This window comes from Mesocricetus auratus, unplaced genomic scaffold, assembly GCF_017639785.1.
Source record: "Mesocricetus auratus isolate SY011 unplaced genomic scaffold, BCM_Maur_2.0 Super-Scaffold_15014, whole genome shotgun sequence".
In the NCBI taxonomy this organism is placed as follows: Eukaryota; Metazoa; Chordata; class Mammalia; order Rodentia; family Cricetidae; genus Mesocricetus; species Mesocricetus auratus.
The window spans coordinates 26,418,340-26,436,267 of NW_024429186.1; the positions used below are offsets into that span (position 1 = coordinate 26,418,340).

At 43.5% G+C, this 17,928-nt stretch overlaps 1 protein-coding gene across 1 annotated transcript in view; it reads left to right on the plus strand.

The window, feature by feature from the left end:
- The first annotated feature begins 4,725 nt into the window (after positions 1-4,725).
- The window catches only part of Sel1l (SEL1L adaptor subunit of ERAD E3 ubiquitin ligase), a 40,841-nt gene continuing 27,638 nt past the window's right edge, over positions 4,726-17,928 (plus strand). Inside the window, 3 exon segments of the mRNA NM_001281362.1 lie at positions 4,726-4,807; positions 10,473-10,510; positions 11,546-11,777. Coding sequence (NP_001268291.1) covers positions 4,738-4,807; positions 10,473-10,510; positions 11,546-11,777 — 340 coding nt within the window. The 5' untranslated portion in view covers positions 4,726-4,737.

Sequence of the window (17,928 nt, forward strand, 5' to 3'; positions counted from 1 at the left end):
TGATGAAGTGACTGAGAAAGAAATCAGAGAAACATCACCCTTTACAATAGCCAAAAACAGCATCAAATATCTAAGGATAATGTTAACCAAGGAAGTGAAAGACCTGTATATCAAGAACTTTGTGTCTTTAAAGAAAGAAATCAAAGAAGATACCAGAAAAATGGAAAGATCTCCCATGCTCTTGGATTGGTAGGATCAACATAATAAAACTGGCAATCTTGCCAAAAGCAGTCTACAGATTTAATGCAATCCCTATCAAAATTCCATCACAATTCTTCAAGGACCTGGAAAGAACATTAATCAACTTTTTATGGAAAAACAAAAGGCCTAGGATAGCCAAAACAACCCTATACAATAAAGGAACTTCAGGAGGCATCACCATACCTGACTTCAAGCTCTATTATAGAGCTATAGTCCTGAAAACAGCTTGGTATTAGCACAAAAATAGGCAGGTAGACCAATGGAACCGAATTGAAAACCCTAATTTTAACTCACACACCTATGAACACTTGATTTTTGACAAAGAAGCTAAAACTGTACAATGGAAAAAAGAAAGCATCTTCAACAAATGATGCTGGCATAACTGGGTACTGGTATGCAGAAGACTGCAGATAGATCCATGTTTATCGTCTTGTACAAAACTTAAGTCCAAATGGATCAAAGATCTCAACATAAATCCAGCCACACTGAAACTTTTAGAAGAGAAAGTGGGAGATACTCTTCAACGAGTTGGTACAGGAGACCACTTCCTAAACATAACACCAGTGGCACAGACACTGAGATCGACAATTAACAAATGGGACCTCCTGAAACTAAAAAGCTTCTGTAAGGCAAAGGACACAGTCAACAAGAAAAAAAGGCAGTCCACAAAATGGGAAAAGATATTCACTAACCCTACATCTGACAGAGGGCTAATCTCCAAAATTTACAAAGAACTCAAGAAACAAGTTTCCAAAACACCAAAGGATCCAATTAAAAGGTGGGGTACAGAACTAAATAGAAAATTCTCAATAGAGGAGGCTAAAATGGCCAAGAGACACTTAAGAAAGTGTTCAACATCCTTAGCCATCAGGGAAATGCAAATCAAAACAACTCTGAGATACCATCTTACTCCTGTCAGAATGGCTAAAATCAAAAACACCGAAGACAATTTATGCTGGAGAGGATGTGGAGAGAGGGGAACACTCCTCCACTGCGGGTGGGAGTGCCAACTCATATACCCTCTTTGGAAATCAGTATGGAGATTCCTCAGGAAAATGGGAATTAATCTACCACAAGACCCAGCAATTCCACTCTTAGGCATATATCCAAATGAGGCAAATTCATACAACAAGGGCATCTGCTCCACTATGTTCATAGCAGCATTATTTGTAATAGCCAGAACCTGGAAGCAACCTAGATGCCCCTCAACTGAAGAGTGGATAGAGAAAATGTGGTACATTTACACAATGGAGTATTACTCAGCAGAAAAAAACAATGGAATCTTGAAATTTGCAGGTAAATGGATAGCACTGGAAGAAACCATCCTGAGTGAGGTAACCCAGTCGCAAAAAGACAAACATGGTATGTACTCACTAATATATGGATTTTAGACATGGATCAGGATAGTGCCAGTCTGCACTTCCACTGATAGTCTGGGAAACAGGAAAGAAACTAAAAGATATGCATATATGCATAGTACCCAAGAGAAGAGGATTGAGACAAGATCCTCTGAATGGATGGGGAACACGGCGAGGGGTTGGGGGGGAGTGGGATCTGGGAAGAAGAGAGGGAGAGAAGAGGAAGAGAGAGTAGGTCATAGGGGAACAGGAAGTTGAGTGGGTGGGGGTAGAATAGGGGGAAGAGGGAATCATAGGTTAGAAGACAGATCAGGCACCAGAGTGACCTCTAGTCATCTAAAGGGATAACAACAATTGGCAAGCTAAGCAATAGTGGAGAGACCACCTCGAATGCCCATTCCTGATAATGAACTTGATGTCTATAACCATCCGGGAGCCTTCATCCTGTGACTGATGGAAGCAGAGGCAAACACACAATTAATCACTGAACTGAACCCAAGGAACCCAGTGACAGAGAGAGAGGAGTGATGAGCAAATTGGCAAAGAATGGGCTGGCAAAACCAGCAGAGACGGCTGATCTGAACAGGGGAGAGCTCTTGGATCCCAGACCGACAGTGGGGAGGCCAGAATGGGACTGATCTGGACCCGCCAAATGTGAGTCTCAGTGAGAAGGCCTGGGCAACCTATGGGGCCCTGAGCAGTGGATCATTGTCTATCCCTGGAATACAAACAGTCATCGTGTGCCCATAGCACAAAGAGGGATGCTCTCAGCCTGGACTCTTAGGGGAGTGCCTGGACCCTACCCAGAGTGAAATGACAGACTCTAGATATCCCCTATGTGGAAGGAATTGACAATAGGGTGGGAGGATGGGGGGGAAGGGGAGTGCGGGAGGAAGGGAGGGAGAGGGAACTGGGATTGACATGTAAAACAAGCCATTTAAAATTAAAATAAAAATGATAAAAGAAAAAAAACTGCTGACATGACCTCTCAATGATATCTTAAGGTTTTTACTGTATGGATGAGAGGGAAAACCACCGGAGACATCTGGAAGAATCCAGAGCAGGAAAAAAAGGAAAACTGGATGACATGGCCAGAACGAGGGACGTGAGAGTGGGGAGAGAACAGTGGAGATAGCAAGAGATAGCACCGTGAGAGAACAGTGAGAGAAGTGAGAGAGAGTATCTACCGGAATAGTAGAGGAAGGTGAGTAGATGCAGAGAGGGAAGGGCCAGGAGACTGGCACCAGGGCTTTGAAATGAGTGACAAGTACTTGTGAGCAGAAACTGAGGGGGCCCTGGAGGCTGGCATAGGCTTTGAGATGCAGCCACAGGTACATGTCCCTTCTGCCAGACTAAGTGGAAATGCCTCCTTTTTTGTGGCAGATGGAAACCATTTGCACAAGATCCTGAAGAATCCTGGCTTTTATCTGACCGCCAGAAGAGCTCCTTGCTGAACATATGGACGACTGAGATCTAATATTAAGGACCTTAGCTCCATCCTGCAGATCCCATGTTATTTTAAAAAGCAGGCATAGGACAGCAGCATGAACCTGTGAGCTCGTTGCTATGGAGGAGGAGACAGGAGGGTTCTTACGACTTCTACTCGAACCAGTCTAGCTGAATCTACAAGCTCCATATTGAGTGAGAGACCCTATCTCAAAAGCCAAAGTGGAGATCAACCAAGAAGATACCTGACATCAACCTCTGTCCTCTACACTTTGTGCGCACACACACATACACACACACACACACACACACAGAGAGAGAGAGAGAGAGAGAGAGAGAGAGAGAGAGAGAGAGAGACATACCTACCCAAATGAAGATGTACACACACGCATAGAGGAGAGTTTGTGATATTTCTTTTCCAAATCCCCTCTGAAGCAAATGAACAGCACCCAATTTTGAAACATCTTCCTAAAAATAAAAACTGTCAAGAAGATGGAAAAAGAACGGTTCAAAGGCAACCAGACACTAATACAGAGGACTTTCTCCAGACCCCAGATGAGTTCCTGGCCTGAGAACCAACTCTGTGCCAGTGCTGGGGAATAAATCTCAGTAGAACGAAACAGAAGATCGCAAAGCACCAAGATGCTGCCCTGCTGCTCCAACGGATCATGCCCTGCATCCGTACTTACTACATAACTATCTCCATGCCCGAAACGCCTTAAGCTCTCGCCTCTCTCTCCGCGCAGTCATGTAATCCCATGCCTGGTCAAGGAAGAAGAGAACGCTGCAGTATTTCCACAGAGAAGAATGAGGACCAGTGTGTAAAGAGGTTTTGGAGAGCTGTTGGTACATTGACCGGATGGCTAGTAGATCTGGAAGCAATAATGAACACAGGAGTTGAACCAGTCTTCACCAGGGGCAATTTCTTTCCCTTTATAATTCATTAGAGGAAAAATGAGCAGCATTTTCTTGTACTGCAGCCTCTGCACACTACAGGTATTGCTTTACCCAAGCTTTTGTTTTTAAAGACCTGTGTTTTTAAAGTAAATTCGAAAAATATTTAAAAAGTAGCTGTTGCATACTTCTCAGTGCTCATGTCAAGTCCAGTTCAAATTCTCAAGAAAATTACAAAGAAATCCTTAGCAACCTTTACAAGTTTTAACCATGTAATGTTTGCTCCTTGATATTTGTTCTGGTTCAAACGCAAAAGAGTGCCTTGAATCCACTCCTAGAGTTTGTAGAACAATTCTTAACTTTCTCAACCACCTGCTGTTTGTATGCCTGCGTTATTCTGGACTGCATCTCCCAAGAGCACCGGCAGAGAGAGACTCTAATGAAGTGCATTGTGGGACTTGTAGTCCTGAGAGAGGGTCTTTTTAATCCGAGCCCTTGCCTAACCCGCTGACTCAGGCACTACCAATTAGCTGGGGCCATGTCGGTGAGGCCGTGGCCCAACCGAGAGAGCGGGTGTGAGAATCGTGCACGGTGATTGGCTAAGGGATGACATAGGGGGCGTGCCCATAAGCGGGGCGGGGCGAGCACGGCCATTGGACCAGGAGGCCTGAGCGGCGGCTGACGATTGGCTGCGCGCTGGGCCAGGGCGGCCTGGGAAGGGGCGAAGAAGGAACCTGAGCAGGAAGAGCGGCTGCGAGGCGGCGGCGAGGCGGAGGTGAGGCGGCTGCGGCTGAGCTGGTCGCGGTAACCGCGGCGGCTCTCGACCTCGGAGAACAGGATGCAGGTCCACGTCGGGCTGACGTTGCTGCTCTGCGCGGTGCTCCTGAGCTCGGCGACCGCGTCCTCCGGTCAGTATCGGGCCTCGGGCAGCAGGCCCCGAGCCACCGCCCCCCGACCGCGGTGGAGACAGGGCCGGGGGGCTCCGCCGTCTCGGTTCACAGGTCCCCTGACTGTCACTCGCTCTAGCCTTGGTTATCCTGGGCCAAAGGGGGTGCTTAGGAAGCTGGACGTGAGGAAGGGCTGGTCTCCCTGCCCACACGTCTCCCACGCAGCAAACTTTAGGTGACTTCTGACGAATGAGGAATTAACTGGTGGGGAGGGACTCCCGACACCTGGCTGAGTAGACCCACCGGGATTCCGCAGCCTTCACCTAGGTGTTGTGTGCACAGACTCTGGGACACGCTGGGGTTTGCAGTTGACATACCTGGAGCTGTCACTTTCTGCAGAGCAGGGTTCATCAGGACTAGGATGTTGACAGTGGCTTGGTGGGATTGCTCAACACCTGGTCTGTTAGTCTGGCTTTTTAAAAGAAAAACCTCTGATAGGATTGTAGTGACTCACCACACACACACACACACACACACACACACACACACACACACACACACACACACACACAATAAACCTTCCTGGGAAAATTTGACCCCTGCCACGGTGTTTCTGAGTTTGTAGATGGTAATTTCATGATTTTTGAGAGAGACTTGGTTCTTTCAAAATGAATAGAAAAATAGTTTAGCCTTTTTTCTGTAGATGCAGAAATCTGTGTGATTAGTAATTGATTTTTCAACTGGCTGACTTACACTAACTTTCTTTTTTAATGTTTTGATTTGCCTGTATCAGAAAAGTTACTATCAGAAATGTTTATTTTTAAACACACTTAAAGACTGTTTTAACTGTTGATATACATTGTCTACAGAAAGACTTTGAGATTTGATCAGTTTCATTTAACAAGACAGCTATTGGGTGGCTTTACTTTTTTGTTTTGTTTTCCTGGAACACTGAAAATATAACTGTCAACTTTATTTTTTTAACAACCGAAATTTTCCCAGATGTTTACTTGAATCCCCAAATTCTCTGTCCTAGTTGTAAACGAAAGCCATAATGTCATCCTGCTGCTAAAATAAGAGAGTTACAACCGTTGTGTGTTTTAGATGCCACTTCAAAAGTGGCTAGCATATGGTAATCACTTGACTGCCAGCGTCATGCTCGAGGTCGATTCTGCTCCCCTTGAGGTGACAGTGTGTGCTGATTATCAACTCCTTAAAGACTATACAATACTAGACTCCTGCAGAAATTTTGGCAGTTACTGCTCGAAAGAAGTGGAGCTGGTGCATGTCATGGGTAAAGTGGACTGTGGACCTCCTGCAGCTGAATTCCCCTCGGGATTTTTGTTAATAATACAGTGTTAGGTCTAGAATACACCACGTACCTATATATGAACCAGCTCTGTGGTTTTTCACACTGAAGCTTAAAGAATCCAGTAACTAAACAACATAACATGTATCCCCCTGAAACTCAATTTGCAGAGTCTAAAGAGTTTACAGCCCTTAGATTTAACACTTGAATGCTAAATACTTTAGGATATCTCTCAACTGGTGATAGTCTCCAATGCCATGAGCTCAAAGTACACACAATACAGTCCACGGAAAATGTAGGAAAGTTCTCCGTGCCATGCTTTCAGTTACTTATTTACATAGAATGCTTACCTCAGTTTTGAAACTGAGATTTAAAGCTTTGCTCTTAATAAAAATCAGATTTTATGGTCGTTTTATATTTAATATTAATGTCATCCAGGGTAGGTTGAAGTTAGCAGCCCTACCACAAAGGAAATGATTAGCCAATAAAGCGGGCGCTCATTCCATCTGTGTTAGTAAACATATCTGCTATCTAAGCATGGTTTAGAGATATGGTTATCATACAGAAATTATTTCTTTTTAATAAATTAGGAAGGTTAAAAAGAAGAAGATATTTCTCCTTAATTTTCTCAAGATAACAGTGAAAGGGTGTTCCTCTTTCTCACTTAGAAAGGCAGGCTTTGTTGGAGCTGGGAGTGTACCTTATTGGTAGTGTCATTGGGTGGCCTATGTTCACTCCAAGCCAGGGTGAAGAGAGACTGAAAGAGATTAGGAGAGTGACTGTCACAGTGTTTACATTATCAACACTGCCAAGTATTTGAGGTAAGCTGTACTAATACAGAAGTCCAGAGGGCAGCTTCTAGATGGCTGAGGGTGTTTAACTCCTGTTTTACTTGTACCTCACAGCATCATTGTGAACCAACAGACACATGGTGGTATTCCCTTTTGGCAGACTAAGAAAACAGAGATTGAGCAAGCTTTTCATATTGAGCCATGTGTGTACAAATAAGTATTCAGGAAGCCTGGTCTCAGCTTTCCAACCCTCAGATATGGGGTGACTTAGGATCCAGAAGCATGTCAAGCAAAGCAGAAGCAGGACGGCTGTTCCCTTTTCACTAAACTCACTGCTCTTTATGTTTGGAGGATTATTCTGTTTAGTGTGCATGACACATAACAAGATGAATATGTAATGATAATCTTTCCTTATCAGAATATCCCTGGTCATGCCAGGCGTTGGTGACTCACGCCTTTAATCCAAGCATTCAGGAGGCAGAGGCAGGTGGATCTCTGTGAGTTCGAGGCCAGCCTGGTCTACAGAGCGAGTTCCAGGACAGCCTCCAAAACAACACAGAGAGAAACCCTGTCTAGAAAAACAAAAACAAATATATATATATGTGTGTGTGTGTGTGTGTGTGTGTGTACATATATATATACATATATATATATTTATATCCCTGGTCATATAAGCTGTTATAACAAGAAACGAAAAGGGTTCTTTTTTCAAGGGAAGGTGTACAGTTAGTTAAAATAGTTTGACACTTACATTTTAGATGTGACACTGATGAATGAGACATTTGGAACTCTTCATTGAATCCTTTTGCATTTTTTTCTCCTTGCTTTGTATCTGTAGCTGATAAAATGCAATATCCGATTCAAGCATTACTGTGCCTTCCTGTTTTTGCACAAGTCAGTATCTCTGATTTTACTTGAAAACTACATTCAGAATTATTTGGAGTCACTCGCCAGCAACCATTTCTAAAGTATTATGTGTAAATACCAGCTGGTAAAAGAAAATAGTTTTAGTTTATCATTAAAGCTACTGTTTGGAGTAGGTTTTCCTGTTTAGTGACTGAGAAAAAAATATTTTGTTGACCAAGTCATCTTAATATGTGCTCCTAGTTTGTGGAAGAAAGAATGATGCAATTCACCTGAAACCACCCTGATGTCACAGGTCCTTTCTGGTGGAGCGCAACAACACATCTTGCTCCTTCAGTGCCTCACTGTTTTCTGTGTTTCAGATGTGTATCATATATATTCACTTATCGGTATCTATATTATTTACTTATCAGCTGTCTCTGGCTGACTTAGTGATTTGCATTTGCAGCAAGTCCAAAGGCCCAGTGTATAGGGACATATCTTAGACAAGTTTGCACAGTTGGTGCCTACTCTTCTTGTACTAAATAGTTGGTATTTGAGATTAGCAAATTACATTTGTACATAAAACATTGATACATAATAGATATGGACTCCCTTCCCTTAGCAAGAGATTTACTGAGGATCGTATTTGAACCATGTAGATCTTCAAAAAGCTGGGAGGGAGGATGATTCTTAACTCGGCTCATGGACCACAGTGATGAGCACTGTAAGATTAAGACATGCCATACCCACAACCATTACTTCCAACCTGCAAAAATGAAACATTTTGAAGGTCCTCTTAAAGCAAGTGAATCTAAATAGTAGCTATACATTTTTTGTTTTAGATTGGAAACATATGTGGTAAAACTTCACTAAAAGACTTTTTCTCAGATATGCAAAACAAATGCTACGAAATAAGCTGTATAAAGTTCAAGCCCTTAAGGTAGAACCATCTGAAACAAAAATAATGCCACATTGTCCAGTAAAAACTGGTTTTATAGAATTTTACTGTGAATTTCTCATATAGCTTATACAAGGAGATATCAATGCCCATTCAGGGTAAAATCCGATCATTTTAAGAAAGAGAAGAAGGAAACAAGATCCTGTGGCTGTTTTTCTTTACATTGGCAATGACTAGGAAGGTCAAACACTCGCACCTGGCATTGAGTCATTACCGTTTCTATAGACAGCAGTATAAACAGCCACCAAGACTAGTGGAAACAGCCAAAAAACATGGAAAGGATAATCTTAAAAAACCTGTTTTTCTGAGAAAACGAAGCTACCTGTATGCATCCAGAACCAAGCTGTAAATAATGGCTAGAATCATTGATTTTTTTAAAACATTTATTGATTTCTTTTTCTCTAAGGTTTATTTTTATTATGTGTATGAGTGTTTTGCTTGCACGAATATCTGTGCAGCATGTGCATTCCTGGTGCCCATGAAGGCCAGAAAAGGATGTCACATTCACCAGGAACTGGAGTCACAGTCTGCTGAGAGCCACTCTGTGGTGTTGGAAACCAAGCCCGAGACCTTTACAAGAGCATCCAGTGCCCTTGTACTGAGCCATGTCTACACACATGCCCTCAAGCTCACACACACACATCTTTTAAGAAGCTGTTGATTTTGGCCGGGTGTTGGTGGTGCACGCCTTTAATCCAAGCACTCGGGAGGCAGAGGCAGGTGAATCTCTGTGAGTTCGAGGCCAGCCTGGTCTACATTGCTAGTTCCAGGACAGCCTCCAAAACACAGAGAAACCCTGTCTCAGATCCCCCCCAAAAAAGAAGCTGATTTCTTGGGCCTGAGGATATGGCTCAGCAGTTAACCATGTTTGCTTTCTTCCTGATGGCCTGTGTTTGGTACCTTTGTCAAACATCCCATAGCTATATCCATAAGCCCCAGCTCTCTTCTGGCCTCCATGGACACCCACATACACTTACCCAGACACATAGACATAAGGAAACCATTGATTTAATAAATACTCTCATACAAGCAACACACGATAGTTCACTGCTACACCTGGCCTGTATCTAGGTATCTCTTTAGCAAAGTAGGTCACAAATATTAAATGTATTTATCTAAATATGTTTTAACTCCGCTGAATAATAATGGCAATTATCATTTGTTCCCATCCTTGGTTGTGTTACTCAAACAACAAGATCCTGCTCAGAACTAAAATAACCTACAGTAACTCCAGATTCTCAGCAGAGAAACAAAATGGCTAAAAACCTGGAATTGGAGCTTCATTTTTATAAATTGTGATGCAATCTGAAGAAGAGGCTGGTTTGGGGGGAGTGAGAAGAAAGCCTTTTGGTTTCCCTATGTGGAAAATGAAGGGTCAATTTTTCCCTTAAACTTTTGTGAGATATTTGAATCTGATCAGTTTTTAAATAGGTTAGCCAAGCGATAGTGGCACAGATCTTTAATACCACCACTCAGGAAACAGGGGCAGGTGGATGTCTGTGGATTTGAAGCCAGCCTGCTCTACAGAGCTAGTTCCAGGACAGCCAGGGCTACACAGAGAAACCCTGTCTCAAAAAGCCTAAATAAATAAATAAATGATCCGGGTTCATTTATCCAGTGACTGGCTATTATCTGTTGTGTGTTGGTTCTTCCTCCAAGCCTCCACATACAACCCCCGAAACTCTTGGACTCTTGTTTAGGGACACGTGGTGTCTTTTGTGTGCTTTCTACCTTTTGTAGTTCCCAACAAAAGAGATAATTTGTCTTAAAATTTCTTTGCAGATGACGAAAGTAACCAGGACGAATCCATAGATTCCAAGGTAGGTACTAAGATTTGCACTGAACAAATTAAAGGCAGGAGTTACACACTGTAGAGAGGACATACTGATTCTGATGAACAAAATTCAAAGAAGATATCAGTATTAATTCTAACTCTTTTGGTTTAAAAAAAAATCACTAATCTATGAAAGAATAATAAGAATTTCCCTAAGGAGTGCTGGCTGTTAGAGTCACTTTCAGCTTCAATTTGAATATGCTGTGTGGATGGTAGATATTCACATAAAAGAGCTCTAAGACAGCAGTTCTAGTGCCCAGAGAGAGATTGATTTTATTCCCTTTCCCCCCCCCTAAAGTCTCATGTAGCTCAGTCAGGCCTCGAACTCACTATGTAGCCGAAGATGACCCTCAGTTTCTCTTCCTCCTGTCTTTGCCCTCCCAAGTGCTGGCATTTCATGTGTGCACCACCTTGCCCACTTTTGTGTGCATGTGTGTGTGAGATAAGGTCTTACGATACAGTCCCAGCTGGCCTGGAACTCACTATGTAGACCAGATTGGCTTTGAACTTACAGAGATCCTTGCCTCTGCCCCCCAAGTGCCGGGATTAAGAGTATGCACCGCTACATCACCATGCCATTTGTTTCCACCTAAGTAATTTTTAAAATCAAACCAGGAAATGCATGTCCTCATGGATTTGCATGGGTATAGCTTGTTCCTGACTTATCCAGGAGGTCTGCTAGTTACAAACCCTGATCTCTAGGCGGAATAGAGATAAAAACAGGCAGTCATAATACAGAGTTACCAAGGGCAGGTGTAAAGTATGAGGAGTGCATGTAAACAAGAACATAATCCAGACTTTGAGGATGAAAGAAGTCACGTCTGATTGAAATTCACAGTCATCAGGTGGTGCGGCCCCAACTCTGATGAGCACATCAGAGCATATCTATAGTCAGGTGTGAGCTTGGCACATCATGGAGCTGAAGGAGACACCTGTAGACACTTATCAAAGCGGTGGTCAGACTGGCTTGGAGAGAGTCTTAGTACAGATGATAACTAACAAATATATTTTATATTCTCAGAGTTCTTTGCCAGCCGATGAGTCGGTGAAGGACCACTCCACCACAGGCAGAGTGGTTGCTGGCCAGATATTTGTTGATTCTGAGGACCCAGAGGTGGAGTCCCCTCTTCAGGAAGAGGAAGAGAGCTCCAAGACTGAGGAGGAAGTCAGTGTCGGTGAAGAAATCAGCTTTGTAGAATCTCCAAGTCTAAGCAGCAAGAGCTATGAAGAAGCAAAGAGAGCCCGGAAACCAGGTAGCCTTGACACTTGCCTTGATTTCTCCTGATGTCGGAAAGAAACCATTGAAACTTTAAAACTAGGGAATTTAGACAAATGCTAACAAAAACTGATCTTACTGATTATTAACCACATAGAAAGTGCAGAATGTAGTTTACAGGACTCGTATATTCACTGTGCAGGTTTGATATTACATGACCTGAATTCATAGATAAAATTGCATGCATTTTCTATTACTGTCTTGGCATTTTTGTATACTAGCATGTAAATTCCTTTGAGAAAAAAAGTTAAAATACATGTCAAGGTAGGACAAAAAGAAAGAAACAGAATTTTCAGTGTCGTTGCAGAATTGTGTTGGGTTTTTACTGCCCTTTTCATCATCCCAGGTGACTTGATTTAGGTGTTGACCTTCTCTCATTGAAACTGAACCCTAATCTTCTAAGCTGCGCCTGCGTCACAGCTTGACATTGAAAGCTGATCTCAGAACAGTGTGTGTTAAAGTTTGGCCGCATCGCCACTCTGCCACAGCCTGCCATTTTGCCATTTACTTTATTACTTCACAGATAACCACAGCAGGCAGCACTTACTTCATTGCCAGCCACTGTCAGGAATCGATCCAACCGAAACTCTGTTGTACTCATTAATAGAAAAATCATTTGCTGCAACTTAAAAGTGCCTTAATTTTTCAACTAAAAATTACGGTTGACAATATCCTAGAATAATCTGACAAGCTCTTCACCAGATAGTTATAGATATAAATATATAGTTTAAAGTTCCTTGGTCTTGAGCATTGGTAAGAATACAGAGAAAAGAAACAAATGCAGGTAATTTTCTTATACTCACCAGTTGGTCAGTATTTCCCCACACAGCAAGCAAGCAATTCCGCAGTGGATGTTACATTTGATGTTGCCTGGTGTCCGCTTATTTACCACAGTTCCATCACTCTACCTGGAGATAGCATCAGATCCCACAGGATTGCCACCTGCCCCATGCACATGCCAGTTGCCTGTGCTGCTGACAGTCTGTGTAAGCCAGAGTTCCCATGGCATCCATCTTTAGGTCTAGTTAATTTGCCAGAGCAGCTCACAAAACTCAGGAATAGACTTGTGTTTGCCCATTTGTTAAGAAGTATATTCCAAAGTATGTTAAAGACAGCAGTGAACAACCAGACAGGAAATGTGTAGACTGAGTTGTGGAGAGGGGAAGCAGAGCTCCCATGCCCCTCTGGGTACATCACCCTCCAGGAGCCTCCATCCTCTCTGGTGCTGAGAACCTCCTGGAACTCAGTCCTCTGGGAGTTGTGTAGAAGCTTCATTACCCTCCACTCCTCTGATGATGCAGCGGTTGAGGCTTCAGGCCTCCGATTGCATAGTTAGTTCTCTAGTCTGGTAACTTAGGAGTCCTGGCTCCCACTCACATTGGCATATAGAAGGGAATTCTAAGGTTTTAGGAAGTCCATGTGCAGAAACTTGGAGGAAGAACAAATTGGCTTTTTAAAATACGCCCACCTCATCACAAACCCCTGATCTTTAGTTATTCCCAGCTCAGTCTCTACAGCCATTCTTGTTGCTCAGGGTATCTTACTCCTGTCCATTGGGCTACCTTTTGGATATGCCTTTGTCCTTTTGACTGGATGCTGGGGAATCTTTAATGACTTTTTTGTACGTCTCACATTCAGTGTATTTCCTAACCTAAAGGTTAACCTCAGCCATTTCTCCAGGAAACCTGGATTCGTTTCCATGAGTTATACCCTGCCTAGACACCAAGAATTCACGCTGTAGTTGAGACTTTTCATGGGCCTTTTCAATAGATAAGTGTAGGTAATTTAGTGTTTATGCTTGTACTTCCAGTACAAATTAAGTATTACAAGTGAGGTAATGAAAAGAGCTTGACAGATTGAACCTCAAGGAATGAGAGTTCTTACCCATTGCCAGACATGGTGCATGTTTTCGAAGAATCCACTGACTGCCACAAGACACAGGAAGAGAAGCCCATGGCCAGCAGGGCTCCTTGCAGCTCATTTTTTGCTTCCATCCAGAATGGACTCTAGCCAGGTCATACTGTCCAAAGCCTCCACGGGGCACTGTGGAGTGTCACTTCCACAAAAGACAGTCATGGTGATTAGATGTCTCCAGTTCATTCTCTGATAATTATAAAATTTGAGATATCCTCTAGGGTAGTAGTTCTCAACCTGTGGGTCACATCCCCTTGGGGGTGTGTCAAATGACCCTTTCACAGGGGTGACATGTCACATAACCAGCATGGCAGGTGTTTGAACTGTGATTCATAACAGTAGCAAAATTACAGTTATGAAGTAGCAATGAAAATAATTTTATGGTTGGGGGTCACCACAGCATGAGGAACTGCTTAGGAAGGTACCACTGCTCTAGAAAGTGGTGCCTACATATATCTGAGGCTTGTGTAAATACACAGTTTTGACAGACCAAGCCCATCCTGGTAAAATGTTCAAGAAGTAAGTACTTTTATATTTTTCTGCACCTCTAACATACTTGATGGCCGATCTTTCACTAGCATGTTTTTAAGCGATCTGATCACGCCTCTCTCTCTCTCAGGCCAGTGAAAAGACAACAGATAGGGGTTTCTGATTCTTTTTGTCTCCAGGGTATATTTACTAGGGATTTGAAATTGTGTTTTAACTATCTCTTATGTAATTTCTGTGGGTGGTTATACCAACAACTTTATAAACATTACACTCACCTGTTCAACTTGCTTTAGTTTTCAGTAATGATTTGTGTCGACTGTACTCACCTGTGTGTGCGTGGTTATATAACGTTTATTTTTAATTTATTCATGATCCACGAAATCTTATGCACTTAAGCATATTTAATATGTAATGTACATTGCATGAGTTTGCATGGCTTTGTGTGTTTCAGCTACATTAGCATTAGGTTTTGTGACGGTCCCTTTCAGATTGCTCCTTTGGGCCGATTCTGGGTCATGTGGCTGCTGTATTAATCTTCCTAAAATTCAGCTTTGACCCTGCTTCCTTTGTACAGCTACTGCCTCCCATCCATCTTCTGCAATGACGCGCACACTTCTTAGCACGATTTGCAGAATCTGAATGATGCACAGTACAGCAGCTCTTCTGTGCTCTCATCTGAAACCCCCCAGAACATCCTTTTGCAAAGTTCCCCACGCATGCAGTTACCCTCACAGCCTAAAATGCCCTCTCCATCTTGAACAAACCCAGCTACCAAATCTCTGCTCTCCTTCAACTAGTCTTATGCAGCAGTTTCTGCACCACCAAAGGACAAGCCTTCCTGCTCGGACTTCAGCTCTTTCCTTTAAAGTCAGTCCCTGATGGCAGCTGACTGGCAGACAGAGCCATCTTTCCACTCTCATAGGTTCCTGTCATCGTAGAATCCAAACTTCTCACCTTTACTGATAAGGCCTTGCCTCCCTGCAACTTCCTCTCCCTGTTCCCCTTCTCTCACATGACCCCGGCCACACTTGCCTTCATTCTCCTTGAATGTTTCCTGCTGTGTTAGCAAGACCACAGCCCTCAGGTTACTAATTCACTAGGAAGAATCTAAGGACTTAGCATGTAGTTGTATTCATAACTATACTCTAATAAACTGATTTTATACAACTGCACACACGCATGCACACGTCCAGCAAGGTAGCTCAGCAGGTGCAGGCACTTGCTGCCAAGCCTGACAACCTGAATTCAACCCACATGGTGGAAAGAGAAAAATTGACTGGTCTCTTAAACACGCTCTCTCTCTCTCTCTCTCTCTCTCTCTCTCTCTCTCTCTCTCTCTCTCTCTCTCTCTCTCTCTCTCTCTCTCTCTCACTGTGGCATGCATGTGCCTCTTCCCCTGATTAATTAATTTTAATTTTGAAATGCAAACAAAAATCAGTGAAAGAAGAAATGCATGAAGTCTGGGGGAGCTTCCGAGGGTCCTCTCCCAGGAATGTCACACCAGGTGCACTTAACTCTCCAGCAATGAGTTATAGTAACACATAACAAACATTAGAGTCCCAGTACCTTAGGCTGGGGCTGACAGAGCACCTGAAGTTCTTTTCTGGAAGCTGGCAATGTGGCAACTCTGTACCTAGCACATACCAAAATTTGGGGCAGGCGGGGAGAATGCAAGTGTTCAGTATGAGTCATGCTGTTTGTATAGTCTGAGTGGGCCACTCTGAGGCAGCTGGTAGGATCTCATCAGAAATCAATAATTCCACACATGCCAGCTAAGGGCAATCCCTGTCAGCAGACCTTTTCAAGGATAGAATTTAGACTGATACGTTAATTCTTCTCAGTTCAGTCTTTGCCTCTGTGGTCATTGGCCCAAAGCGTCTGTAGATGTGAGGTGTTATCAATAAGACCCGGGGATGGTGAGGCCACACTCCTGCCCTGTTCTGGGAGCCCTGTTCTGGTGAGTTACAGCAAATCCTACTACATGTAATAGACCTGTTAGAAAGGCAGGTAGCTTCCTCGGTGAGTTTCCATGTTAACATTTTTGCTTTTTAACCTGGCCCAACGCATCAATACTGACCCAGTTTTACTATGTCTGGTAGGTTGAAGTAGACCCAACAACCTTCCAGAGTTCAGGTAGTGTTATGATCCCATATAATACACATGAGAGCCATGGAGCCAAAGAGCTGACAGTGGACTGTTCTAGCATTAAGTGGTACACTGTGACCTTCTCTCATGGTGGCTTTTCACAGTCTTCCTACTCAGGAGTTCCAGTTTATTTTGCTGGGTTGTTAGAAAATCAGTGATTCCCTTCAGAAATCATAAGCGTACCTTTTTCCCCCAGCTATTCCCTAGTTTCATCTATAGCATTTGTTTAGAGGGATCATATGGAAGAGGCACAGAACAGGCCACAGAAAAACATTTTTGTGTGACTCCACAGGAGGACATAGTGTTCAGAAACTGAACACAGCAAAATCCTGAATTTCCAAACACTGAAAATAAATTCATGTGTTCTCTTGCTTTCATCTTGATCATTGGTCATGTGTCAGTCCATTCAGAGGCGAGCTGTGTGGAACAGGAAGGGGTCATCAGTCCATTGCTGCACACTGCAGCTGATGGGGAGAGAATCACAGAGTCAGCAGCAGTGAGGCTTGCTCTGCAGGAACTGGTTGGCCTGCCTGGCGTGAGCAGGTGATCATGGTCTCTGTAGTGTGCTGTCTCCAAACTTGTAGCTTTGAGTGATAATCGCAATCACAGTGCTGTCTGTATCAGAAGTGGCCAGCCAGTCAGCAACTGGATTTCAGGGGTCCCAGCACCCACTGAGCCTTCCCTGTGAGCATGTGAATGTTGCCATTCAGGCCAGCCAGCCCCCCAAAATGGGGCTTTTTCACAACTGCGGGGCCCCTACGCAGTGTCCTAAATGTGCGAGTCTGCAGGAGCCTCAATGCTCTTCATTGAGCTCATTCCTGCTGCAAAAGAGCACGGCTCCCACTGGGGCTGAAAGCCTGTCTGGGCAGTATTGACTTCTGGCTCAGAATCAAGTCCAGGCAATCAAGGCCTCTAAACTCAGGGCTCAAAAGAAACCAAGTGTTAGCAGCATCAGCAGCAAGGTGCTTCAAGGCCAGGGAATTGAATAAGCCAGGCTTTCCTGAGCCCTTTTTGTCTAGTCAATCTTTAGAATCTTAACTGAAGACTCACGATACATTCAAACTGGAAAAGCATCCGCCCTGTAAGAAATCAGACTTTGCCTCCCTGGTGACAGGGGCTTTTAATCCCAGCCCTCTGAAGGCAGAGGCAGGCCTGGTCTCTATAGTGAGCTCCAGGCCAACCCTGGCTATGAAGTGAGACCCTGTCACCAAGGAGGGAGGGAGGGAGAGAGGGATCAGACTTCAGCTTTCGCAAGCGTGAATTAGCAAACAAAACCTGACTTTTAAAGTCCTAAACAATATCTCCATCTGTAGACCACCTCTTTTCCTTCGTTTCCCCCTTACACATCTTCCATAACAAACAGTCAGCTACTGACACTTGTTACCAGTCTCGGGGTTTAAAGTTCAGCCCATGCTGCTGGGAAAAACCAAGGAAGTTGTGTCTCATAACATATTCTTTCTTCAGTTTCTCTTGACCACGGTGATACCTCTAGCATTTATAAAGTCATAAGTGAGAGGTCAAGAATGGAGGTATCCAAGACTATTTGGTGATGTCCTAGAAGGAATCAATGCTTAAGCAGC